The 26,587-nt window shown below is 45.6% G+C and overlaps 7 protein-coding genes across 11 annotated transcripts; 2 read left to right on the plus strand and 5 right to left on the minus strand.

The window, feature by feature from the left end:
• Positions 1-3,221: 3,221 nt before the first annotated feature.
• On the minus strand, positions 3,222-4,353 carry H257_16756 (hypothetical protein). The gene is made up of 2 exons (XM_009845295.1): positions 4,009-4,353; positions 3,222-3,944 (listed from the first exon to the last, which is right to left on the minus strand). The coding sequence occupies exons 1-2, from the start codon at positions 4,310-4,312 to the stop codon at positions 3,265-3,267; spliced, it is 984 nt and encodes a 327-aa protein (XP_009843597.1). The 5' UTR covers positions 4,313-4,353; the 3' UTR covers positions 3,222-3,264.
• A 540-nt stretch (positions 4,354-4,893) lies between these two features.
• Positions 4,894-13,468, minus strand: H257_16757 (hypothetical protein). Of its 3 annotated transcripts, XM_009845298.1 has the most exons (24): positions 13,190-13,468; positions 12,992-13,141; positions 12,836-12,939; positions 12,608-12,713; positions 12,449-12,534; positions 12,330-12,384; positions 12,118-12,212; positions 11,789-11,930; positions 10,535-10,786; positions 10,275-10,487; positions 10,073-10,191; positions 9,454-9,573; positions 8,656-8,783; positions 7,840-8,225; positions 7,441-7,541; positions 7,227-7,312; positions 7,004-7,085; positions 6,408-6,609; positions 6,165-6,352; positions 6,037-6,105; positions 5,728-5,859; positions 5,532-5,676; positions 5,404-5,475; positions 4,894-5,345 (listed from the first exon to the last, which is right to left on the minus strand). In XM_009845298.1, the coding sequence occupies exons 1-24, from the start codon at positions 13,437-13,439 to the stop codon at positions 4,963-4,965; spliced, it is 3,666 nt and encodes a 1,221-aa protein (XP_009843600.1). In that variant the 5' UTR covers positions 13,440-13,468; the 3' UTR covers positions 4,894-4,962. The 3 variants fall into 3 exon arrangements, with proteins under 3 accessions (XP_009843600.1, XP_009843599.1, XP_009843598.1); XM_009845297.1 differs by having other exon boundaries at positions 4,894-5,475; XM_009845296.1 differs by having other exon boundaries at positions 5,404-5,676.
• A 2,985-nt stretch (positions 13,469-16,453) lies between these two features.
• On the plus strand, positions 16,454-18,985 carry H257_16758 (hypothetical protein; the record flags this gene model as incomplete). Its single annotated transcript, XM_009845299.1, has 8 exons — positions 16,454-16,502; positions 16,597-16,751; positions 16,803-16,964; positions 17,031-17,199; positions 17,271-17,842; positions 17,948-18,179; positions 18,233-18,319; positions 18,375-18,985. 8 exons carry the CDS (start codon positions 16,454-16,456, stop codon positions 18,983-18,985), a joined length of 2,037 nt encoding a protein of 678 aa, XP_009843601.1.
• Positions 18,986-19,434: 449 nt separating this feature from the next.
• Positions 19,435-19,995, minus strand: H257_16759 (hypothetical protein; the record flags this gene model as incomplete). The annotated part of the gene is made up of 1 exon (XM_009845300.1): positions 19,435-19,995. The coding sequence occupies one exon, from the start codon at positions 19,993-19,995 to the stop codon at positions 19,435-19,437; it is 561 nt and encodes a 186-aa protein (XP_009843602.1).
• A 1,012-nt stretch (positions 19,996-21,007) lies between these two features.
• H257_16760 (hypothetical protein) lies at positions 21,008-21,732 on the minus strand. The gene is made up of 2 exons (XM_009845301.1): positions 21,704-21,732; positions 21,008-21,464 (listed from the first exon to the last, which is right to left on the minus strand). The coding sequence occupies exon 2, from the start codon at positions 21,452-21,454 to the stop codon at positions 21,035-21,037; it is 420 nt and encodes a 139-aa protein (XP_009843603.1). The 5' UTR covers positions 21,455-21,464; positions 21,704-21,732; the 3' UTR covers positions 21,008-21,034.
• Positions 21,733-22,590: 858 nt separating this feature from the next.
• On the minus strand, positions 22,591-24,381 carry H257_16761 (hypothetical protein). Of its 3 annotated transcripts, none has more exons than XM_009845302.1 (5): positions 24,306-24,381; positions 23,324-24,246; positions 23,136-23,273; positions 22,848-23,051; positions 22,591-22,787 (listed from the first exon to the last, which is right to left on the minus strand). In XM_009845302.1, the coding sequence occupies exons 2-5, from the start codon at positions 24,198-24,200 to the stop codon at positions 22,651-22,653; spliced, it is 1,356 nt and encodes a 451-aa protein (XP_009843604.1). In that variant the 5' UTR covers positions 24,201-24,246; positions 24,306-24,381; the 3' UTR covers positions 22,591-22,650. The 3 variants fall into 3 exon arrangements, with proteins under 3 accessions (XP_009843604.1, XP_009843605.1, XP_009843606.1); XM_009845303.1 differs by having other exon boundaries at positions 24,294-24,381; XM_009845304.1 differs by having other exon boundaries at positions 23,324-24,381.
• A 177-nt stretch (positions 24,382-24,558) lies between these two features.
• H257_16762 (hypothetical protein) lies at positions 24,559-25,323 on the plus strand. The gene has a single exon (XM_009845305.1). The coding sequence runs from the start codon at positions 24,660-24,662 to the stop codon at positions 25,182-25,184; it is 525 nt and encodes a 174-aa protein (XP_009843607.1). The 5' UTR covers positions 24,559-24,659; the 3' UTR covers positions 25,185-25,323.
• Positions 25,324-26,587: the final 1,264 nt, after the last annotated feature.

A 26,587-nucleotide genomic window follows, 5' to 3' on the forward strand; every position in this document is an offset into this window, starting at 1 on the left:
AGGTGATTTTAGTTCATGATTAGAGGGGCGCAACTGAGTACTCAACCATGTCCCTTATGTGCACATGCGGATGAAAATTGTGAGTTTTCTGTACGCTTCATGCGCCTATAGGCGAAACACCGAGGCCCCATATTCAAATCGTCGTGGCAGGACAACGAACCAAGGCAATAACGCCGACTGCTGGAGAAGGTTCAGGATAACTGGCTGAATGAATAAGACAAGATAAGATGCACGTAATCGCTCCACCTGAACTCTCGGAATGGCCTAACTTAGCGTGGAAAAGGCTGGACACCAGGCCACGTCGGGCATGGAAGGGTGAAGAAGTGTGCATTATGCGCGACTGGTTGAAATCCACGATTTAAGACCAATGATGTAGCCCTAGAGGAGGGGTGACCTTTGCTGTACAAATGGCCGTTTCTACGGCATCCCACATAAATTTTGACAGTTCCCGTAAACTCGATAAATTTTAACGAGGTAAATTGACGGCAAATGCATGGGAACGTGTTCCGAAATCTGTCTAATAGACAGATTTAGTACTGTATACCGTGCAACGTTGAATAATTCGATGGATGATGCTTGCTTGCTCGTCAGAATCGAGACATTTTAGGTAATGTAAACAATCAATTTACTGTTAACCTGGTTGGATGGGAGGTTTTCCAAATGAGAGATACTCTCATTCCAGGAGAGCCAATCATACTCGAGTAAATTCGTACTTTAGCCAATGGCATTGTACAATTACGAATATTTCGATTTACTGGGTTTCTATTGGCCCCTGCAAATGAGAGAATCTGTTTCTGAGTATTTTATTAGGCCTACCTTGAAGCTCGGGATGAGAAATTCTCTCATTTGCAGAACTGCATACTTTAAGCAAGATCATTCTTAAGGGCCCGTCTGGATGCCACCCACCAATATTATGGGATATTGGAATATTGAATAAAAAACATTTTTCAACATTGCAGGAAATTCTTGGGTTTCAAGAAATGATTTTGGGTGGTCATAGAATTAAAGAAAGTTCGGAAATGAACAGCCAATCAGAGGATGACGCATAGTCGCAGAGGACTTCGTCCACCCAGAGAGGACCACTGAGGATGGACGTCCTCTTTGGTGTCTTGTGGACGAAGGCGAAGTAGTGGTACTCCATCTGTCTGGCGAAGATTTCCTTGGGCAGGCGGCGACATGCCCAGTCAATTCAACGCGCACTATTAATAACGTCAAAATATTCTACTCATGAGTAGAATATTATTTCTTGTAGTTTTCACGATATTTCTGATAAAAATTTGGAATATAACTTGGTCAAGAAATGGCATCCAGACACGCCAAATTGAAGTCGCTGAGATTCTTGAATATTTTGCAAAATTATCGCGATATTTCTCAATAAAAGTGGTATCCAGACGGGTCCTAAGTATTTTGACCTAAGCTTTTGCTCCCGTTTTAGCGGGTTAAGACCCATGACTTAATTTACTCTTTTAACAGTAAATACAGTAAGGTAATGCATCGAATTCGCAAAGACTTTTTGCGTTGTGTCGTGCCTAATTTTTGACGCAACATATATCTGGAAATCCTTTGAATTTCGTAAATCTGAAGGCATATGAGGAAAATATAATCCGAGCACTATTTTATAGTTCCTTTTTGATCATAAAACAACTGAATATGTTGTTTGTATAGGATTATAAGGAGCAGTCGTAAACGTCGGAATGAAAGTTTGTGATTTTCTATTTCTCGGACAGTGATTTTATCTTGGTTTCTGTATTGTGGAATACAAATATGCACTATTTATGTTTATTTTATTGCAGTCGGAGAAATTGATTCTGTCCAAGAATTCGATGTGTTACCTTAGTAGTATGTGCAAGAACCAATCAAAAGTCACCAAAACCTAGGAGCAAATCCGGGAACGACGCTGAAAAACGGCGCGACAATTTAATCTTAGTTTAACCAATGAAATCGAGGCATAGCTTTTATGCTAACGTTACCAGTATTCTACTTGGTTAAAGAAGCAAATTTATATCCATTCACACTCCACGATTTGATAACCTGGAATTTCGTAGTTTGGTCGATTACAGTAAGTACGACGTTACCGTATTACATAATTCGCTTTAGACAGCTTTTACGCTTTAGACAATCGTAGTATCAATAGAAACTAGCGTTTCATCGATTACCGTAATTACAACGGATTGAGAATTAGTGTAGATTCAGACCACACTAACGTTAATACATGTGCGATGGAGTTTCCAGAATTTGTGGTTGGTAATAATCAGTAACGTTAGTGCGGATCACAGTCGTGCAATATTTGGTGTTTGGGGTGTATGCAACGATGTCCATTTGCTCTTGCAGTCGTAGAACACCATCGAATAACGTAATTGTTTTGAGAGGTAACTGGATAAAATGTAGCTGATTTTAGCCTAGGCATATTTTCGCTTTTTAACACCAATACGAATTTCGATATGATTTTAAGTCCAACGAACTATTATTAATTCTCCTCTTTAAGAAACACTATATAATTTTGGAATAAAGGAACCCCTCCATCGAAGGGTCCCAAAAAGTGTCACGGAACCATGGAACCATCCCCATACGTATACTATTATCTTGAACTATCAAATATACTAGTACTAGTATTTCATAGTTATGGAGAATTGGTACATGGACTAACTTATCTTGATTTATATTCAATTTTATGTAGAATTAGTGTCGTCCGCACCAAACTTATGATTGGTGCGGTCCACACTACATACTTACTGTAAACGAACTCTGCCCATACATAATACGTACTACGTAGTAACAGTAGATTGCCCGACACATTTCATGACGAAACTATGGTACTACGTAGTAACAGTAGATTGCCCGACACATTTCATGACGAAACTTATTTAATTACATATAAACTCTAGTGAATACGCTTCACAATGACAATAGTATTACGAGTCCCACTGTTTCGATGTATAGTGAGTGTATTCAAGGCTGACATGTGAATTTGGGCTATTTACTGATCTTGTCAAAATTCACAATTTTGACTTTGACCAGCAATAATATGGGAATAACTACACGTTCAATCCTCTAAACCAGCATAGTTGAAAGTTTGTCCAAATCAGCTCAATTGCTGAGAAAGCGTAAAACAGCTAAAAGGGGTCGATTTTCGGGCCATCTGTAGTGGTTTTTTACGTTAGACGACGTTACATTTGCAGTCAATATGGTTATATTGCTGCTGCCTGTTGCATACAATCCCATTGTCTATCTCATTTCGTCTTGTTTCTCTTTCATGGTTAAAATCTACATGTAAAACTGAAACCCGTAGCCAAACTTGAGATCGTCGTTCGCTGGCGTGCCTTCCACAGCCAGCAGCAGCATGAGCTGGGGCAATACCTTGCACTCCAACGCCGTGGCCAGCTTGAAAGTTTGGTCCAAGCTGCTCACAAAGCGAGTCTGTCGGAGATCCACTTCCACACCCAGTGTTGACTGGGCTTCGCCATTGGCGTGGTTATACACCAGTTCAGTAGCCAGTCGCACCCGCTCCGATACTTTGCGCAGGTAGTGTAGCTGGTACGTGCCTTGGCTTCCATACGTGCCGATGGTGCTCCATTTGCCGGCGGGGTCGTTGTACTTCGCTACATATGATGCAATTGTCTTGCGGTGCTTGCCATAGTAATATCCTTCGCCGCCGATCGCGAGTTGCCGCGTCACGCTCTGCAGATAGCTCACGCCCAACAAGAGGCCGTTCGCGACCTTGACGTTGGCGGTAAAGTCGTCCCCGACATAGTCTACGTCGACCATCGCTTGCGAGGCATGCGCTTCCTGCTTGAGTTGCGCCTGGGCGCGCATCTTCAACGCGTTGCTGAGCTTCAAGTGCCATCGCGCGTCCACCGACCCGTCGTGGGAGACGTTGCCGCGGAGAAGCATCGGGTCGGGTCCATCCCCAAGGACGCACGTCGCGCCGAATTGGTACACGCCGCCTACGTCGTCCGCCACAGACGAAATGAGCGATGAGATCGCCGCCCACGAAGCGGTCGGCGGTACCTGGAATCATGGGGTTGCCGAGGAGAAGCGCATGGTTGACCGCGAAGCGCTGGCCCAACCCGCGCTGCAGGTCAAAACGAAACCCTTCGAACGTCCCAGGCATCAACACCGACTTGACTTCGCCGAGAATGTTCTCGTAGAGGCCAGGGTTCGGCAGCGCCTTGCGAGCCTTCTCGATGGCTTCCACGGCCTCCACCAACGAGTTAGAGGACAGGTCTTCCGGATTCACATCCGGGAGCGGGACGGAGGCCGCGGACGACGTCGCGAGGATCTGGTACTTGCGCAATGCGTCCAGGACTCCCATGCTGTCGACAATCTCGGTGTGGAAAATGGCAACAACACCAGTCGTGGTGGACAATGGGGATTGGCTCCCGAGATGGACCAATCGCGTTATATTAATTGATATAGGTAACTCAATGCCAAAAGTATATGTATATATAGAATCGATTCATACAATACAATGCTATATATAGCTTTTCACGTTGTATAGATTCTTGGGGTTTAGCATCCCCTTCGATAGCTCCGTTGTATCGCGTTTTTTATCTGTGAGGTTGATTTAAAAAGCAGCAAAACGTAATTCAAATCCATTTCAAAAAGGAGATGGACGGCCGTAGGACTCTTTCAGTAAGAGGTAATTTGTAACGTTTTAAAACCATTAAAAATATGTCAAGATAAACGAAGAGTGTATGCGCTGGATTCCTATAAACGCTATTCATATACTACGTAGTATGTACTGCTTTTAAAATCGATCAAAAGGCAATATTGTGAATTCGCTATAAACTGCCAAAATTCGCGTGGTCTGTCTAATCAATATTGAATCACGCGCGCTGGAGTGTCAGAGCCAATCAAATCCACTTAAAAATGGATTAGCAAATAGCGTCGATTCGTGATTCGATTCGGCGGTGTCGACGGGGTCTGGAAATTTATCCAGAATATATAACAATTTACTTTTATTTACATGAATGATGTCGTGGGGGGGTTGAGGCTGTCTTCGGTTTCCGGCAAGAGTTCGTCGATGGGGGCGTTGGGATCGAGTGGGTCGATGATCTTTGGGGCATTTTCCCCACTACTTCCCCGTCGTCCCAGACGTCGCAAAGCTTCCCGATGGGCGAGAAATACATCGAATTGCTTGGGAAGTTCTGCCAGAACGTTCTGGGCCGACGTGTGGCGACTGGCCCACACGGGACTGCAGCCCTTGTCTGCGCCCGAGTAATACTCGACGCGGAGATATCCCTTTTGGGGAAAATTCCCCGGGGTCAGCCACGACATGTTGAGGACCCACCCTGGCATGGGCGAGTCTCGATCCCATCCAAACGTCGCCCCTTGCCAGTTTTCCCCTATTCCTGCCCAGTGGGACTTTTTCCCCACGACGATACAAGGTAATTAAGAAATTACCGGGTTCGTCCATCGCGAGCTGGACCAACACCTTGGTGACTTCGCGTTGTTCGTATATGGTCAAGTCGAGCTCTGGCCAGAACGAGAATGGGGCAATATCCCAATAAATGCAGTGTGGGGAAAATTACCATAGTACATTTCTGGGATCAACGGCGACCACAAATTGAGCCATCCGAGCCGAAAGATGAGCTGCGCGACTTCGCTGTCGACGAGAGCTGTAAACACTTGGGAATAATTGTACAAGTCCAAGATGCGATCGAATAGCATGAGTGCCTACGGAAATGTGTTAAACTACATACATTAACGTAAACTCGGTTAACCTACCGCGTCCACTTTGGTAGTGCCGAACGCCAATGGCCATTTGGCAAGGACATACAATGCTTGGCGAGTTGTGATCCATCTGGAGCAAAACAGCGCTTGGAGCTCTAATAACAGCCGCCGCCCAGAATACTTGACCTAACGTTAAGAAGGGATGAACCATAGTAATAAAACCATGGTTTTTCTCAAGTTTAAGCAATGTATTATTGTGTTGTACTAGTATTAACTACGTTAGTTAGTAGTCGTAAGTACTTATGTACGACCGACGATCGGGATTTGTACGATCCATGGGGAAGTTGGGGTTCTCGGACGTACCCGTTCGGGGGTAATGTCGTGTTGTTCTTTGGGCGGGGTAAACTCAATGGGCGTGGCAATGTCGCGGTTCTAACGATATAAAACGCGTTTTTCCACATGGCCACGAAACCATATTATTAAAAACGTACGTATAACTCGGGGATACGCGTGCGGAACCGCTGGAGGTCGATCAATTCGTCGTACACTTTGGGGTTTAACGTGCGGACGGCTGGCGTCGGCGCCCGTCGAAACGACAGCGGGACCGCTAATTCCATGCGATCCAAATACAATTTCGCCACGAGTTGTTTAAACCGGTTGTCGCTCATGGGTAAAATGTCTAATATATAGATGATTCATCGTCTATTTTGTCCAAGAAATAGATGAATGAGTACCAGGCATCGGGCGGCTAAATTGGACAAAATCAAAGTCCAGCGATCCGTAGTTGGGCAGTGTGTCATAGAACGACGGGGTCATCACCATCGGCTTGTTGTTGTACAGTTCGTTGCGAAAACACATGTAGTTTTCATGCTGACTCGTGTCTTTTAAGTTCTTGGTGCGGCGGTAATACATGAGCTTGTTGTTCAGCTCCATGATCTAGTTAGTAGTATGAAAGAAGAAGTAGTGAATATTGACATTGTCAATTCGATTGGATAAAATGAAATATTGACCGACCAATCCAAACCCAGAACTCTGTCAAGTGTCCAATCCAACTCATGCAACCATCGAATTAGTGTGTGATTTCAAATAGTGTACATGGCTTTATACACATTATATAGACGAAATTTCAGTGCAAGCAATCAGCACCAAAATCCAAAATTTGGGTGAAAGCAATGACAACAGGAGTCGGATTGGCCAATGAGCTTTATTTCGTAGGCCAATCAAACCAGCGGATTCGGAATACGTGAACCTGATTGGCCAAAATAGAATGATACTGTACTGTACGTATTCGTTTATATACCAGTATGACCGATATGAAAGGATAACTAACCTTTTTAAACGACGCTCTGTCGTGGTCGTCGCCCAAATCCAACGAGTAATGCCCTGTGGCCATCCCAACAATCGGCCCAAACCTACAACCGGCTATCATTTGAGTTTACGGTTTATGTTATATATATCCCATATTTCTGCCAAATCGCCATTTCGAATGCTATATTGGATGATATATATATATATATATATATATATATGTATTTATCAACAAGTATACGTACATTTCGCGTAGATGGGCTTGCAATCGTAGTCGTTGAGCTGGTGTCGTGTTGAGTTCAATCAGCGGACACGCATGATTGGCGTCCACCTAGAATATTCGTCATTTACATTGTTTTCACAATATATTTGGAATATATACATATGACCAGAAGTATCTATATTCCTTGCAAAACTTATTTATACAGTATATATAATATATTTATATAATATACATACCACTTGAGGCAACAACATGACGAGAGCGTCCACGATATCCATCTTGGTGACCATCGTGTCCAACAACAACTGCGCTTCCGATTGGCGCAAATGCATGTTTTCTATCACAATCCCCAATATTCAAATCAATAAATATATATATCTAAATGTATATAACCAAATGAATATATATATATATGAACGATCCAATCATGGGTTTCATTCTATACCCTCTAAATACATATACCCGTATGTACATCTATCACCATAAAACACATACGACTCGTAGTACTACTAGGTATATATATAATACATCCAAACAAACTGGTATATGGACTATATATAGTATTAAAAAACACCTCCACTAACTACTGCGTTCAGTACACCAATGGAATACCTACTTTTCCTATATAAACGTACGTTTGGCGAGTTGAATCAACTCAATTTGGTTTGGATCTTTTGCAATGTTTTCAATGAGCAGCTGAACCCCCGCTTTGGACACCGTTTCGTCGGCTTCGGACGGGATATGCAGGTCCAGAAACTCACATTTCAGTCGCCCAGACGTCGGCACTTCCAGCGGCATGCCCGTCGACGTATCGACCCACTCGGTCACGGGTTTATCGTCAAAGTAATACTGGGACATCAGGTCCAAGAACTCTGGAAACTCAATCGTGCCAGTGCCGTCCAAATCGTACCGGCCCACCATCTGCTTGGCTTCGTTGAGACTTAAATGCAGGCCCTGGGCGTGCATTCCTTTGTGTAGTTCCGACGCTTCGATGCTGCCAGATCCGTCGGCGTCGAGTTCTCTATTCAGGAAAATATATTTATTTATATTTATATGAGGAAGTAGTCTACGATTCCGATTTTCGAAACAATAAAGTACAGCACAATGGATGCATGCATTCGGTTCGTTCGGGGTTGCGAATCAAGGTCTCTGTCAAAATCAAGCCACATCTATATATATATATAATATATATTGCTATACGTGTGAATATATATACTTCATCTGTGATCGTAGAGTGGATATCGTACATACTAGTATTATATATCCCTTGACAGTTATTCTACTGCATTGTACAGTATATAGAAGAGTCGTAGCGATGAATAATTATATATATATAATGTCATTAGCATAGATATACGCTGCATTCGTATATATATATATATATATATATATATATATCGATAGATAATGTATTTTCTCATTCCTTGTATATACGAGGTTTTGTGACGTACTTGAAGAGTGTGTCCAACTTGTCTGGAGCCATCCGACCGCGTAAGACAGCGTGGGTGGCCCGCCGCGTCACGAGCTTAGCTCTGGCCTTGTTGACTTCTCTTTTTTCCACTGGAATCGCATGGGTTGTCTGATATAGACAAACGTGTGATATACTTTGGCGAATAAATATTCAGATTATTATTATTAATTTTAATATCAAGAGACTTCATAATGTTTGACTCGCAAGCCGAACTATCGTAATGAATTCAAGTTGAACAATGATTTAAACAATCGAATCGTCTGCTAGGAATTTTGCGATTATATTGAATTATAGAATTGTTGTACTCACGTTTGATAGATTTCACGGTGCAGATATCAACGGCAAATACGGTAGTTTTGGAACTCCGAACAATAAGCACCCAGACAATCCATTGGCCAATCCATTGGCCAATCAGGACCAAGAACACTGCTCCAGCAGCCAATCAAATTCACTCTTCAGCCATTCAACTTTGAAGACGTGTGTGACTTTATTGTGCTTTCGAGTGAAATTTCGTGTTGTGGTGTGGTTTCTCGTTGGAATTTAAATCGATTTGATTGGCTACTTCAGATGAGCTCAAAATTATTAGCCAATCAAAACCTCCTCAATGAAATTCAACCAATCAGATCGATTGTGGATCGGTTCCGTCGGAGCGATTCGATTGCACCCCCTCCCCAAATTTGTATCAAATCGACAATATCTGGACGTATTATTTACATACAATATGCAGTAAAACAAGATGAAAAACGCAATCAATTGTTTTGGCTGATGATTGAATTACCTTGTCTAAGATGTGGTTGAACGATAGGAACTTGCACCCTTTTTGGGTATTGGCAAGGCGCAGCAGCTCCAGCGCAATTGCTCGCTCATATGGCACGTCCATATTCAAGTCATATGATCCCTACACAACCCCATACATATAGTAAGTGTAAACCAAATCCATTAAAAACACGTTATATTGGTACAATATTTCAATTTCAAAATGGACTGGGGCTGTCAATCGAATCGACCAAGCAAAATCGACGCGCAGTAATCGACGGACCGAAGTACTTTATATATTTTTAATAGGATAAATAAAGCCAATAAAATTATCGAATAAAACCTTTGAACCAATCAATTTGCACATGTACAGTATTCAGTGCATTGCCAAGCTTCTCTCCATGTCACAAAGAGTTGTTCAACGTTGTTTCGGACAGGATTCACAGTGAGTATATTTAGTTCAAGTCAAAAGACGCCTCGACGATGTCAGATAGATTTAACGTCGTTCATCGAATCTACCGAAAATAATACCAATTTTTTTGCTTCAAAACACAATAATGCAGAACATCCCCGAAAAAACTAGATGAAAGCTTCTTAAATAAGAGCATATTTCCTTTTCCTACACACTAATACAAGGTTACCGTGGCGTTGGTCGGGTCAAACCCACTCGAGTCGTCAATGTCAAAATTGCACCCGAGCAGGGAAATGTTGAGTGTTTTGTTGTACGCGGTAGAAATCGCCTGGAGCAGCGTGGCACCGCCTAGACATAGATAGTTTTCATTTAGTTTCCCTTTGCATCGGCTTATAAATGAAAAATTAAAAAAAAAAGCTTGTCAATTCAACCGATGCGCCCCAACGGGTTGCCGTCCATCGCAAGGGATGTTAGCGTGTCATTGTGATGCAAACTTTGGGCTATGACAAACGCCGCCTTGCTTGGGATGTTGTTATGCGACATGTCCAAACTCTCGACGCATATATTGCGCTGCAAAGCACACCCAATCGCTTGGGCGCCGTCGTTCCCGAACGCGTTGTAGCTCAAGTTGAGCTCTTTGAGCGCTACAGTAGTCGATGAGTAGTAGACCTACTAGTATTACTAGCCCTACTGTTGTTTTGAGCCAACGCCCGGCCCAGCTCGACGGCGCTGTTGAGTCGTAAAAAGTTCCAGCTTAGATTGAGCACAGTCAGGTGTCCGTTGGTAGCCAGCATTTCAGCGAGGGCTTCGCCGCCAGTGACCAAGTCCGGCTGCACTACGTTGAGCGCTTCGTTGCTGCCAATGATGTTGCGACTGAGGTCCAATGTATGGCATGTCCGGTTGGTGCATAGAGCTTTGGCAAATGCTACGACTTCGCCATCGTCTAAAACACAAGTGTATATCAACGCAACTAACGGTGAGTACAAGTTGAAGATTCATTCGTTCATGGACACTATAAATATATATATATATATATATCCTCTAGACAAGTGTAAACCAAGGCAACGGTGTGTATTACTTGAAAATTTGTTGATGTACTGTACACTATTTATATATATATATATCGTATCGTCTAGATAAGTGTATACCAAGGAACTGTGAGTACTAGTTGAAGATTCGTTCATGTACATTACACATATATATATATATATATATATTGGATGAAAGAACCGCCCAAGCCAATCAAATCATGTTCTGTCGAATAATGTCGCGCCAATCCAAAACGTTTGATTCGGCCTCCGCATTGGGCAATACCAGATGTATACTAATATACGTTGTACATTATAGTATGTACAAGCTTAAATTGGATCACATGGATTCGAAGGCTATATTTGGCGAAATACTGCGTAGTAACTCACACAAGTCCAAATTTGGGTGAAATGAACAATATAAATACATTTATACGAGCGACGTACATAACGACAAAGATACGTACACGACCCCAGTAGGTAATATGTTGATCAAGTCTACAACATGATGACATCCATATCGCTGTACATATCAAGACACCTGGAAATATATATTTATATATATATATTGTGAAGTTGCTACATTTTGTGTGTTGTATGATTCTGCGAGAGTGGTAACCAATCTCAAATCTCACCTCAAAGTTTCAAAGCACGTAGTAAAAAGAAACAAAACTTTAGCCAATGAGTGACAAGGAATTCCGGATGGACCAATCGGAGCAATGGGAGAGATTCGGGAGGACTAAATAATGAATCCAAGTCGATCAAAATATTAAACAATCGATGGAAGCTTACACAGATATTAATTTAAGAAAAACAACTTCAAATAATACTAGTATTAACGAAAATAGATTTTTGTGAGTTTCTTTCGTTCATCATCAAGAATATATCTATATATGTATATATATATATATACGTACCAATGTCGCAGTGACTTAGGATGAGCGTGGAGAGGCCACAGGAGGGGGTAGCCATATACGAAGCCAACGCCGACGATCCCTCTCCGTCGACTTTGTTTTCACTCAAATCCAAGTAACACAAGTCGTGCTTCTTGGCCACAACCTATACAGCAAATCCCACGTTTCTATTACCAAACCACATAGAATACTGTACTACTAGTATACTTATACTGGTATACTAGTAGTATAGAACACTATACTACTAGTATACTTATACTGGTATACTAGTAGTATAGAACACTATACTACTAGTATCCTTATACTAAAATGTTAGATGCTTTCGAACGTACTCTGACGACTGCTGGGATGCCGACGTCGGTGAGCCGATTGTTGCGCAGGTTGAGGGATAACACCATGGGCAATTCAAGCAAACACTCGCAAAATACTATACAAAATACACATTGTATAGTCCATTCTGTCAAGAATATCAATGTCAACAACTAGTACTTGTATATCCTAGTTCATAACTATATGAATATATATGTATATATATAAAATATACCTTGGACCAGTTGGTCGCCCATACTCATGTGCGAGACGTTGATTTCAGGCGACACCTACATATTAATATATGTATTAATATATATATATGTATATCTGTTGAAGCACGGAGAAGTATACCTTGCTCCGAATGATCAGACGGAGGCATGGGGGAAGTTCGTGGTCTAAACATAGCGATAGAAACTTGTGCCGGGCCGTAAACGCTTCTACAAATTATATATTTGACATTCCAAATCATGCAATCATATCTTGATTATTCATATATATATATCAAAGTACCGTTGGAGTTGAGGCTTCCGATGGCGTCGGGAGACGGCTCGCTTTGGCTGGCCAGCATCGATTTGAACTTGTCCACAAGGCCATCTGTCCCGCCCGTTTGCAAGTACTGCCCATTCAGAATCAGACGCAAATATGTATATGTCTCATCCCACTGTGACTCAGAATCAGACGTATATAATATATATATGATATCCCAATCTGACTCTGAATCAGATCATGTGGTCGTACGCGCTGGGACGCCAGTTTCGAGTAAATTGCTTTCATCGACGCCGCGCCAGTTGCCCCAAAGTAGCTGTTTCGCTGGGATTCCGACAGCGTATGCGCTTCTGCGCCTATTCAATAAATATTCACTCATCCACCATATTCCCGTGCGAATGTAGTTACTTCGTGTGGCAACATGCGACTGATTTGTTAGGTCGTGGCCTCCGTCCTGGTTGTAGTGGTGATGGTGTCGGACGGCCGAGGGCGGAGGGGGTAAGCACAGCCCCGACCATTCCAAGAAGGTGTCGCGGGCTGGGACGCCGTCCGATTTTTCTAGCCAATCACTCAGCCACGTTGTGGGCTATGACGTGGCAGCACCACCTGTGGCCACGAGGGGCAGTTGGAGTTTGATTTCGTCTGGGATTTCCCACGTCCGGTTCAGCGACGCGGTTTCCCAGATCGACGTGCGTCGTGCGGCGGCCTGGCGCTTGTGCTTCCGCCGCCGCTTCTTGCACTGGACACACGACGGCGTGAACTTATCGCAACTTTTGCACGAGTGCCGCTTGGACGTGCCCGGGGGGGCAAACTTGATGTACACGTCCCCGTGGAGCTCGACCACCGACGCCGACATCCGACAAGGCGGCGGTTACAAAGGTGAAACCGTCCATATGGACGGTTTACGTGCAACGATTGATGAATGATAGAGCATTGAGTTTGGGCGTGAGAACGTCGTGTGAAGTGCCACGTAGTACGTTGAGCCGATCGCATGGAGTTGATCATACGAATAACGTTAACGTTGGAATATACTAGTAACGTTACCAGTGTTTTTGCAAATGGGAATATACAACTGTGCCTCCTATTTGCCTTGATTTGAGTGGAAATCATATTAACTGGTAGCGAAATATGAATCAGAAGTCCAAATTTCGCGTGAAATGCACAATATCCCCTTTGTTTATCCCCGACATCACTAGTGCAGTGAATGTCGACCATTTTAGGGCATCCTAGGTGACGCCAAGCCTCGTTACGACCAGTCAGCTTCAATCTTTAGGGGCCACTCAATCAAAAGCCCTCCATGTGGCTCAAGCGCGCCTTGTTTTGGGGGCATCTGGACATTATGATTGGTTGTGGGACCTGTGGTCACCGACAACTCCTAATCGTGCTGCTAGGAAGCGACTTTTTGGCTTTGGAGCTGGCCGTTGACCAAGCACATTGCCCAGTACTTGTACCTTGTAGGCCACGTGATTGGGATCCAAACTGTCCTGCTTCTCTTGCGAAACATCCCCCAGGCCATCAGTGAAATGGATCCGGTGTTGGTCTTTGAGGACAAATTTGGGGGGAATTCTTGGCAGTGCAGTTTGGAGTACTCCAAACAGTACAGGTACGGCGGATCCATGTCCCCTAACCCTCCACGTGTGGATGCTCCCTGGAAGGCCAGCCAACAGGCCTACTACAACCTGCTCCGAGCCATGACATCGTTCACATTCTACAGAACTGAACAGACTGTCTCGATCTCCTACGGTTGTTTATTCCGTACACGTCAAGCCAACAACAATCACACGAATGCTTGATCGCAGCAACACGGTCAACTCTGCGTACATGCGAGACTATGTCGACCTTGTTCAATGTGTATATGGCTTTGGAATCGACACCACGGGGGCATATACACTGGCCAGTATCACAATGATGTGGCTAGCCAATAGCAGGATCGTCGATCCGTGCATGGTGGAGACTACATCAGTTTGAACCAACGGTTAGCATAACCTTCGCGGAGGGTCGTAGAATTACCATCCATACCAGTCTAACGACTCAAACGTGTCATTTTACCACGCATTGTTAGCTCAAGATATCGGAGAAACATGATTCGATCACGAAACTTTTGGACATTTCATAAGTATATATTGTAGCTGTCGACAAGCCATTGCACTCGACAGTTCAAACCCCATATAGTGAATAGGTAGTCCTCGTACTATGTACTGTGTACGGTAGTCATTGGGGGTCTGGGGGGGCCATCCGTGGTTACAGAACTGGGCTACGGGACTAACTGAACGAGTATGTTCTGAGATTGTGATTCTCACTTCAGCCCCATCAATTAAGGTACACATTTGTGTCGATTCCAGTTTTGAAGGTCATACGTATACACTGAACAATCCGCCGCTAACTGCACATCGCCCTTTGAAATGTCATCACTGGTGGTAACTGGAGAGGCTTTGCATTGGTGGCTCATCATCATACCCCGCCCCACACCTTCACAGGGCCTGGCAAAACATAACCTTAACAAGATATTTCTAATCGAAAGGCATCAACTAACTCATGATAACGTTACTAGAAGTATTTCATTTCTGTAAACTACTTGAGCCGGCATCAAAATCTGTCTGTGTGAAGTGTAGGTAGGGAAGCTATGCTAACAAGCAATGGCTGTGGATGCGTGTTCTGTATGGCGCTGCAGAAAGACCTATGAGCCTTTTTAGAGATCGGCTCATGGACTCATGATCGGTAAGGCCGTTAGTGTCCATTATGTGCACCAGGACGAGCGGTCGAAAGATATGCATTGTTGGCGCATTTTCATTGGACAACCTTAGCATCACTAATTGAAGTTTGCCATGTCTCTCAACATGTGCAACCTTCAAGTAGTGTGTGTAGGATCAAAACAATAAAGCTATTGGCCCTCGACACACCAAAGTGGTCAAGGGATGTGAAACCTGGAGCTCTTCCAGCTTCAATCTAATATATATAGCTTTATCTATGTAACTTCAATCCTTGTCTGCCTATGGCTAACAGGTAGAAACTCCGCCCTCCTAAGTTAAATGTCCAAGACACGGATTGCATTTTCAAATATACCAAGGACGTGGACGGTGGATCAAAACACGTTGACCAAGATATTATCGCCACCGAGTCCCAAGCCGTGGCCAATAGCCGTAGGGGGGACCACTTCGACGCCCTCCAGTTTGTGCACCACGCCCCGAAACCCCGAAACGCCGACTTGAGCGCCGCCGCGCCGTTCTTGCCGTTGTGCATGCGCTGCTTAGCTCATAAACTTCAAGCGTCCCCCCCCCGGTGTACAGTTCTTTGCTCCACGGGTATTGACCACCGCTTGGAACTATGTGGTGATCATAGCTTGGTCAACGTGCTTCGATCCGCCCTCCATGTTCTTAGTATATTTGAAAATACAATCCGTGTCTTTAGCATTTAACTTAGGAGAGCAGGTTTTGGTACTGTTGTAATTATTCTAAACTGGAGCGTCCTCGCACACTTCGGGGACAAAGCCGACGATGTCACAGTAGTGGAGGTGTCGACGTTGGGCTTGCAATGTTGGTACATAGGATGCGACCGACGATGTATCGGCCAAGTTGATTGGTCAAATCATTTGTTGGAGCGAGGAGGGAAAGGTTCAAGTTGGAGCGCATGGACAGCAGGGGCGGCCAAGCCGATATGAGTGGCGAGGAAACCAAGACATCGTTTACTTAGTTTTTCCTTACCAAATCACAATGCTACATATATTCGTATCTATCAATCATATTCCCACAAACATTTCTTGGACGGGTTCAAGTACGAGTCGGTGGGGTACTGGAACACACGGGCAAACTCAGCGTTGTTTTGCAACACCCCTGTCACGCGGAACTGACCGGGCGGGTGCGGGTCCGGCAAATGCTTCGCGAGGCGGGTTCTTGGAGCACGAAGCTTGGGCAAACGACAAGTAGAATAACGTGCATCTGCTTCTTCCGTGTACTGCGACGGGAACTAGTCTTGGAACTGTAGTTGTCGAACCCGTGGGTGAATACGTGTCACAGATGACCATCGCGATGGCACCAAAGTTCTGGGCAAAGAGCGGGTTTTGCAAAATGGCGGCCAGGAACACATTTTGGCCAAGAACGGCATCCCTGCCTTCGTGGACATCACCGCCAGTGGCGACGAAAACGACGCGACCAAGAACGCCCTCTTGGGTGTCTAACCCCCCCTTTCGCTGTGTCACTCGTACTACACGACCCCTTCCAAGTGGGCGACCATCCAAGCCGACGACAAGGTGTACAATGCGACGGTTTTGCAGTTGGCTGGCTACACTGCCGAACAAGGGGCGGTTGCCGTGCCGGTGATCATACGCTTCGAGCAATCTCTGGCCGGTGTCGCCCTCAACGAGTTCAAAGAGATGGAAGCCACGGTATCTCCATACATTGGGCTTGTTGTCAGACAAAATCTTCTTCAACATGGCTTGTTTTGGATGGAGATCTTGGAGATCAATACTAGTATATTGTCAAATTACGCGTTCCTGTCGGCCCAATACAACAACGCCACCGTCTCGCCATCCACGACGATCTCAAGGGACCATGTTAAGAATACGTACCTATTGCGGTTTGCCTTGTCGTTGCCTACACACGGCGACTCTTCCATGCCTTGTAGGTCGTGGTTAGCCCGATTTCCAGGTACAGTATGTGTCTCCTCCACATGTATCTCTTGTTTCTGACAGACAACGTAGCCGCCATTTTTTACAGCCTCGAGAAGCGGCAATTTGTGTGCGACTTTGTGGCAGCCAACGCCTCGTCTAGACTTTCTATGAAGCTGCACCATTGTCAAAAGAACCGACTGTTTGGAGTGACTGTAGTCGACACGTGTACATGGGTGCAGCCAGACGAAGCCTCACCAGTCAACATCCCCGATTCGACCTACTACACTGTGTACCACAGCGGCCAAGTATGGGGCGGTCGTGCCATGTGCTGGGTCAAATTCACCTGGCGCTGTGCACTGGGTGTGTACATCTTGTGGTTGATGTGGCGCGTCTACTACCGTCACTACGGTCCGTTGGTGCGCAACCTGCGTGCCATCGGGTTGGACACACAGTGCCACACCTACCAAGTCAAGGAGTACATTGTCGATGTGGGGGACCCTAAGTGGCTTATACTTAGCCATCCTATTGTCGTGGTTGGAATGACTGTCGATTGTATTGTCGGGGCTGCGTACCTGGGGGTGGCCACCATTCGAGTGACACAAGTGACAGACGTCACCGAGTTTGCCGTCGGCTGCTTATATGGCTCGCGCACGGTACGCATACCTACTCATGATACATGTGTACATTGCTATTTCTGAATACGTCCACCTACTGTACGGTACAGTCGTCGTCCTGATACTTTATGGTCAACAATGTAGGTGTGGGCGGCGTACTTAACCATGCGATTTATTACGCCGCTGGTCAAGCGACACTGCTGGGAACGCCATTTTCAACCTCTCGATCCGGGGGTGATGGCATTGACTGCGTCTTTGTATGCTGGTCCGTTGGTCTTTATTGTGTGCAATTCGCCGCTACTGTTGCTATTTCAGCCCCTCCTGACCGTATTCCTGCCCCCAGAGCACCACTACGATGCTGTGGATTCTGAACTGGGTACGTCGTGTTGTATATGACGTGGCACAGATTAATCAAGAGTCACTATTTAGTGACCATCGGCCTGCTCATGTTGTTGGCATCGGTGCCCATCGTGCGTTCCGTGTGGATTCCAAAGCTCTTGCGTCAATATAGCATCAGTACGAAATGTCGACTTCTGGTTTTCCTTTGTTTTTCCAACTTTGGAATGTATAGAACAAGGGGGGCCAACAACGTTACGAAGCCACGTTGCGTCGAGCCAATTCAACGATCTCAAACAGCGCATTTTGTTTGGACTGTTACGGCGCCCTGTGTGTTCGGTTGACCAAGTGGGGGGATCGTTGCACTCCCTTTTAGACGAGTGCTGTCGAGTCCAGCGGCTGCCGCTCTTCAGTCCCCGAGGCGCCGACTGCTTTGTCACGTGTGTACCGCCTACTACCAACGACACTACCGTAACGGTCAAGCAAGTTCGATTGAGTTTGATCCATAGCTTGGATCTGCGCGCGCATGATCGGGACGACATCGCAACGTCGTCGATCAAAATATGCGACAAAGCGCCGTGTGTTTACTGTCGTGGCTGCCTGCATTGTGAACTGTTCGCCTTGTGCGACAAAGTATCGGGCCAAGTGGAACCGATGCGTTCACGTTGGCGCGTCCAAGTGCCAATGGATGATGTGATAATCTACAAAACACAAGCCGTGCAGGCTGCAGCTTTGGATGGGCTGCTCCCAACTTCCTTGTTTGACAAGCCAGTCAGCTCCAGTGGTCGTTCATCAGTAGTCGCCGACCACTTTATCATTTATCCCAACAAGAAGATGAGTATGTAGTGGTAGAGTGAAACTTTGTCTCATACGTCCCGAGCCTGGAAGGGGTGGTCTGGCTACTTAGTCGTGGTTCTCACGTCGATGTGTTGATCACGCAAAGTAAACAGCTGATACTGGTGTAGGTCCTTGGGTAACCAACCACATACTAACTAGTATGACAAAAACTTGAGCAGAGCCTATTTCCATTAAGATTGACCCCATCTGTACGATGGACGAGTGAAGCGAATAGGTCGACCCGTCGACTGGTGTTGGAGGATTTAGTCGATACTGTAGCATATGCAGTCGATCATGTGCCCTGAGCGTATCCATATGGAGCCTACAAAAGATGGGTGGAGTTGAAAGGCTAACATCGCAGGCTCAAGTCACTTAGTGCTGTGCCTGGCGTCGACAACGGGCGATAGCAACGACGCAGGTAATTAGTTTGCTTGAAATATGTTAAATTACGGCTAACGTTACTTGGCCGATGTTGAGCGAGTTGGTTTGGTTGGTTCGTATTGTTCGAGGCTTTGGTTGATGGCACTTTTGAGTAGAATGGTCTGTGTATTCCTGCCTGTGGCGGTCCGATGTGTTGTGCACGAGCTGGAGCGGCGCGGGTCTGTGGATGATGTGGTCGCTACTTTGTCGTCTGTGGTAGTGGTGGTGGTCATACTTGGAATGCTTTTCAACGCTTCAATCCACTCGACCCAATCTCGTTCACTCGCCATGGCCAACACAATGCCGCTGCCTCTAAAACGCTTGCTGCTGTCCAGGCGCAGTCGCCATGGTAGCCCTTCGTTGTTGGTCTGCTTTGGCTTGCTGCATTCAGACCACTCAATGTCAGCGTGGGATTTCACACACGAATATGCCAACTGACAATCTGCCAACGCGACGACAGCGACGACGTTGCCGCTGTGGACGTCACATGCTTGCAGATCGTGCTCGTTTGTAAGCGTGTACACGTATGGCGTCCACCGAGGCCGCCACCAAAGCAGCGGCGAATTGTGCTTGTACATGACTCCAGCTTTGATGACCATGATGAGAGTAATTGGCTTGTGTTGGTTGTTGTCGTTTGAGGAAGAATGCCACGATCGTGCCACATTGTACAGTAGTGATGATTGGCTTGTCATCGGGTACTACGGTACTTGTGCCGGTGGTCAAATTGAGGTAAATTTAGGACCGAAATGAGGCCATTCTTGGTCGAATTCGGCATGCCCTCACCGTGTGCAATGTGGTTTTAACGAATAACGTATATGGCTAAAGGGCAGCAACAACAAATCAGACACCACCCCACCTCCACGAGAAAAGTAAGAGAACGAGTATCGTACATAACTCAATGGAAACGCGCTAAAGTATTATAATATGCACACACACACATGCGTGCCATGTGAAGTTTAGCTTTTGTAACGTTAGGTGGAAATGGGGGAACGCATATGTTAGTGGTTTTAGCCACCCTGTTACTACGTTTTAATGTTTTTGCAGGTTAAACTCTTTTGTCCATGATCAGTTGGCAGAAGAGTGAGTTGTCTGCAGGAATGAAACGTGGAGTCGGCAACATAGTAAGTTACTCGATTCCTATACATAGTGCATGACTTGATACAATTCACGAATCCTCATCATTCCCACGACAGGTTGGTGCCATACTTCGCAATCATACTACCGGTAGTACTGGCAACTTCATTCTGTTACACCAGGTCGATGGCATTGTCACCAACGACCTTCATTGTACCCCAACGACCAACACTTTCTCTATGGATCTACGGTTCGTAGATGCATCCAGAAACTAGAGTACTAATACGAGTACACACGTATATTACTGTATTTGAGTGAACTAAAAACCAACTCCAGAGTACTACTAGTACAGTATTAGTATGGACAAGGCAAAGCAAATTGTCATCAAGTGTAAGTTTTCACCAGCTGAATCAACATCAATGCATTTGATAAAGGATGCCTAACCAAGTGCGGATTTCAGCTTGTACTGGACGTTGTTACGTCAACTTTTTAGCACATTGTACCTAAATGTTAGGACAATGGCTTCAAGATGAAAAAGCGAATAACATTAACATGTTAGCGTGGCTATTTACAGTAAATCGTGGCACACATCCTTGGACGGGCGGTATGGCCATCGTTCGCACACGCTTTACGCCGAGATGCCGGCAACGCCCTTGTGATGGCGTCGGCCCACTGATACATGTCGTATTCGGTCGACGCTGACAGAAAAAACCGGCGACTGGGGGTGTTCACTGCCAGTCGCCACTCGGTAGAGGCAGACGTGCCCGTTTTGTAGCAGTCTCGGGGCATGATTTCCACAAAGTCGTTAGTGGAGAGTCGCACTACACCCTTTTGGACTCCGCTGGTCGTGTCGTAGTATCGCAATTCACCATCGTTCAGTTGAAAGTACCGACGTTTCCAGTTCTTGCGTTTCAGAAACCCACCGGCGCCACGCTTGTATAGGACGCCTTGCTTGACGTTGTCGTCGAGGTTGATGATGCTCATTGCGTCCCCCCTGCCAATTTCCAAGTGAAATGAATATCCAACAGATCCAAATATTTGTCTCTTAGAATCCGAACCCATGTGTTTGCATTATCGGTTTTACCCTTATAACGTAAAAAATGATTTAAAACTTGGACACTAACAAATATACTAGTACTGGATATAGTATGGTACGAAATGACATTATAGTTAATGAAAAAGACACAGGGTGAAAAGTACTGACGTTCCAGTTCTTGCATGTCAGAAACCCACCGGCGCCATGCTTATATAGGATGCATTGATTGACGTTGTCGTCGAGGTTGATGATGCTTATTGCGTCCCATTGCCAATTTCCAAGTGAATTGAATGCCCAACAGATCCAAATATTTGATTCTTGGAGCATATCTCCAACGGTTAATTCTAACCTATTGCTAAAGCATAGGTTAAAGTCAAACTTCGTTTTTACGGTTTCTATTTCTGCACTATTCGGACTTTTTAGAATGACGTCCTGCTATTTTCGCCTGAAATAGCAACAAACCCTCCGGATAGTGCAAGAATTTCTATTCTATATCCGGAACTTCGAATTGACCATCTCCAACGGTGTTTTTAATCCGAACCCATGTGTTTGCAAAATCGGTTTACCCTATAACGTAAAAAGTGTATTAAACCTTGGAGACTGAAAAATATACTACAGTATTAGTCCTGTAGTACTGGATATAGTATGGTACGAAATGACATTTACAGTTAACACAGGGTTGAATGAAACGCCTTTGTTGAAGTACGTTTAAGAACGTGCTGAAAAACGTGGTAGGTTGCGTTGTCTCATGGTACAGTACTTTGAAATATTCATGAACATCGTCATAGTGGACATTTATACTGTTGACAGTCGCATTGATGGGCAAGCTATTTATATATTAAGGAAATTGAATGGAACCTGGGTTGGACACAATTCGTGGAAACTAAATATTTGAAGTCCCTTTCCACTTCCAAGAACCTCGGTACTTGGAGCTTCGGTGAACTACTACGTACAGTACGTAGTCCCAAGCTACCTACATACTTGCTTTACACATACTATATAGTATTCTTATATACTATGCAATACTATTAATACTAGTCGTAATACATATTCAAGCAACCGACAGCTTAACATCGTCAAGGCATATGCGATATACACCAGTGTATTTAAAACAAACAACACCGGAAGGATATTGTAGTATGTACTAGGCTATGAACTGTAGAAATTCGACCCTTTCGGATGCGAGTGGATGGGCAGCAATGGCATTGAGCAAGGCTTCAAACGCAAGCGACCTTTCGTTGATCAGCGTTTGATTTTGCCGGTAGAGCCGCGTGTAAAACCCTACGAGCGACCGTATCCAGTCATTTTGTATCCTGTACGTACGTAGTAAGTCCTTAATACCTCCTTGAGGGATTGGAGGGATTTTCACAGGTAGCTGGTCGCCTCGTTGAATGGCCATAATAGGAGTCAGTGTCGCATGCAGCAATTTGAACTCGTTGAATCGACGATGAACCGGTTTGGCGCTACCGTTGGGGACTTGACAAATGATATACTTGACCACGCCCCCTTCCACGATCGTGCCACGAATTTCAAACGTTGGAGGGGCTACTCACAATGATCAGCATGTCAATCATCAATAGAAAATATATACAGGAGTTCCGGGGCGAGAATACATTTCTTGGATCCTACCTCCAGTGACACCAGCCCAACTCTTCGACGTCGGTGGCTGACATAACGTTGGTTCAGACTCCGGCGGCTGCACCTGTACTAGCTGGGACGTGGTGTCGTTGTGACTACCGGTAGTGGCATGGCTCTCGACACTCAAACCTACAAATAATGTAAGGTTCTGTTCCACCTTACTATATATATATACACACAGTTGGTTTCCACACGAGGTGACGGGCTCTCGTATGTTGTGGATGTCAAGGACGCTTCACCGAGTGCCACGTCATCCACTACGATAGAGTCAACGTGCTCATGTTGTGGTGGCTGGTCGTGTGGTGACAAGGGTAAGGTCGTCGTGTGACCTTGCTGGTCATAGGGGACGGACGGGATGGCATGATATGAAGCAGGACTTTCAACGATTTCTGGTGATTCTGACGCGGTGAACTCGACACTTTGGACATGTTGCTCCACGATAGGGTGGTTTGCAACGATTTCTTGTGATTCTGAAGCGGTGGACTCGACACTTTCGACGTGTTGTTCCACGATGGGGTGCTCCGCCGTATCCAACGTCGGCGTTGTTTGATTGGACTGGCTTGTGGCTGACTCTAGCAAGGCGCCTTGAATGACCTCGTGTACAAGGCCATCGACCACGTCTTGAGTCGCTTCAACGTTGCTGTCGTCGGTTTCGCCTTGGACGTGACTCGGTGGTGCCACGTCACCAGATTCGGCCAACTTGGGAATGATGGTCGTTGCTGGTGTTGCATCGACATGGGCAGGTTGGCCCACGCTTCGAACGATTTCCGTATCGTCGTCGGGGGCTTCAGATGAAGGAGGGCTACCTTGATCGGCCATTGTAGCTACGCCATCGCTGTCGTTTGTTTCGCCTTTCGCGACAAGTTGCTCGACTAGCCATCCCCACTTGTCGACAACTTCGTCGGGCACAGCATCTTTGAGTTCATCCATGTGATCGGCTATGCGCAGCAACGATCGGTTGGATGCCTCCACAGAATACTTTGACACAACATGGTGGTGACTGCATTCTGCTGGCGCCGTCGCATTGGTGGCGGCAGTCGACTGGTTGCATCCCATGATGACACTGCTCACGAATGACAAAGAATGCTACCAGAAGTCATACCTACGAGCTACGTTGTGTCCTCCTCCTACCACATCATGAGCACTCACACAACAGCTGACCTTGGAGTGAGATTGTGGGAACGTTCCAAGCCCAATTACGCGGTTTGAGATAGGATAGCCAGGCGGACGCTTTCGCGTTGACAATTTTATTCGTGTACATACAAACTGCAAGATGCATGGCATTACATTATTAAAATATGGTGTCGCATTCACATTCATTACGTGGCAGAGGAATAGGCGGCGCCACGATTCTTACTGCATTTTGAATGGCTGTAGTGTGGACATGAAAGATCTACTTTGTTACTATATGGGTGCCGTATACGTGAGTAGCGCACATACTGCCTCGAAGTAACACTGCTTGGACAAGCTTGCAACTCTCTTTAGTCGTAGCATTCTGCAATTGTTCTTTGAACAATGGGCTGCTCACAATCCAACTTGCCAACGGGGCCTGTGCCTAGTGATGTAGACGCGTCGACCGTGAACACAAACCCAGTGCTTGAGGACTTTCCCGTCGTTCTTCCTGACAAAGTAGCTGAAATTCCGGCCAAAGCTGCTGATGGCCATTCGAACGACGCCGCCGCCGTCGACGTTTTGGAAACAGAAAACAACGGTGTCCCAACTCAAATGGAGCCAGCCAAGGCGTACGTGATTTTAGACGAAGTTGTCTATGTGAAGGGCGTGGTGCATTACACGGTGCAAAACCAATCCGGCCAAACCGTACACAAACGGTACAGCGAATTCAAGAAGCTCCACGACAGCCTTTGCAAAACTCCCAGCTGCGAAGACATGCCCCAAGCCGGGGTCTGGACCTCCCTGCAGCGCTCAAACCCAGCGCTGATCGCCAATCGTCGCGCGAAATTCGAAGTATTGCTTAACACGTGGGCCTCCGACGATGAAACCAAACAAGTGCTGGCGGCGTTTATGAATGCTGCCGCTTAAGTCTTATAACGTTATCCATTTAACCAGTACTAGTACGGGTGCTTTGGAGAGTGAATGCACGGGAACCTACTACAGTGTATAATACAACTTCTGTATTGATATGGACTTCCTGTCCATGTGATACAGTATGGTGAGCTGCTCATTGTTTTTTTACCGATGCTATGTCCTTCCTTGTGGCGACAACCTCTTCCACGTATGCGAACGACTACTGTACACGTTTTGGACGCATGCATGGTTGTCAAAAACGAATAATAGTTGTACTGTTTTTAATAGTAGTTAGTTTTACTAAAGGTCAATAGAATAATTTGATTGGCTTAAACTTGAAACGGTCATTCCATTGGCCAATCGACCGCGACGAGCGTGGGGAAGTAAAGGTCAATAGCGACTATCAGGTGAACAGCGGAAGCTTGACACATTTCCAGTACCAACCCAACGTTGACATGAAGCAAGTGGGATGCAACTTGCATTAACCCTACGCGAAGTACATGAAACTAGAGTTCCGGACATACACATGCAAACAGCGACTTGGATTAAGTGCCGCCGTGCTCTGGGTTGTGTTGATGCGATATCAACCCAGTAAACAGGACTTCCTTCCTTCCCATCGTTCTTATCGAAGTCGCCTAGGCTGTTCATGATTACGATTCCGCTGCTGTTGTGGAAGTCAAAAACTTTGACCAGAGAAGTGGATGTCCCTTCAGTCAATCAAGTCAGAACGGACACGCCACCAGTCAATCTGTGTTGCTTTAGATGTTTGCTGACGACACAACCCGTGGTGATGCTTCCTGTCACACGTTAAAGCGACACAACGAGCTCGACATTGCCTGCATCTACTTGCATTCCAAGCATTGTCGCTGTTTCTGCGGAAGCAATGCTAAAATACCGAATTGTGCTCATTGACTAACCAGTGGATTTTCAGCCAATCACATTGTTTCATTCCTTGAGGTGTACTCACTTGTGTTCACTTGGCTTTGGGTCAAAACGTCACACAAATGAAGCGTCCTTCCAAACGATGTAAAAGGTAGCACCACGTAGAGCCCGTACACGTCCACGAGGTGTTTGTGGCAATGTGATTGGCTATCCATGAAATCGGTTTCACATTTGAGCCAATCGGATGGCCAACTTGACCCTTGGTCAAAATGTCACACAATTGAAGCGTCCTTCCAAACCATGCAAAAGGTAGCACCACGGAGAGCCCGTCTACACGTAAAAGGAAGTACGTCGTCTTTGTGGCTTCCTCGAGCTCATAATCCATTTTGCGTTACAAGTGCCAAGTGGTTAGTTCTCTCATCTCTTAACAATACAGCAAGACATCAACTACAACATGAGCTCCGTTGTCTTGTTCTGCGTCCTGGTTGCCCTCGCGACGAACTTTCCTGCGTCTGTGAGCGCCATCGACGTCAGCG

The sequence above is a fragment of the Aphanomyces astaci genome (assembly GCF_000520075.1).
Source record: "Aphanomyces astaci strain APO3 unplaced genomic scaffold supercont1.91, whole genome shotgun sequence".
Classification (NCBI taxonomy): Eukaryota; Oomycota; class Saprolegniomycetes; order Saprolegniales; family Verrucalvaceae; genus Aphanomyces; species Aphanomyces astaci.

Bases quoted from the DNA above. Each gene is read 5' to 3' on its own strand.
- H257_16756 (XM_009845295.1), bottom strand. From the start codon at position 4,312: ATGGGAGTCCTGGACGCATTGCGCAAGTACCAGATCCTCGCGACGTCG. The intron at 3,945-4,008 runs GTACCGCCGACC...CGGACGACGTAG, and splicing joins CGGCAACCCCATGATTCCAG to GCGGCGTGTACCAATTCGGC.
- H257_16757 (XM_009845298.1), bottom strand. From the start codon at position 13,439: ATGTCGGCGTCGGTGGTCGAGCTCCACGGGGACGTGTACATCAAGTTT. The intron at 6,353-6,407 runs GTACTCATTCAT...TCTATATATTAG, and splicing joins ATTTAGCCGCCCGATGCCTG to ACATTTTACCCATGAGCGAC. The intron at 5,677-5,727 runs GTAGGTTAACCG...ACATTTCCGTAG, and splicing joins GCACTACCAAAGTGGACGCG to GCACTCATGCTATTCGATCG.
- H257_16760 (XM_009845301.1), bottom strand. From the start codon at position 21,454: ATGAGCATCATCAACCTCGACGACAACGTCAAGCAAGGCGTCCTATAC.
- H257_16761 (XM_009845302.1), bottom strand. From the start codon at position 24,200: ATGGGATGCAACCAGTCGACTGCCGCCACCAATGCGACGGCGCCAGCA. The intron at 23,052-23,135 runs GTAGGATCCAAG...CATTGTGAGTAG, and splicing joins TTGGGCTGGTGTCACTGGAG to CCCCTCCAACGTTTGAAATT. The intron at 22,788-22,847 runs GTATTAAGGACT...GGTCGCTCGTAG, and splicing joins CCCTCCAATCCCTCAAGGAG to GGTTTTACACGCGGCTCTAC.
- H257_16762 (XM_009845305.1), top strand. From the start codon at position 24,660: ATGGGCTGCTCACAATCCAACTTGCCAACGGGGCCTGTGCCTAGTGAT.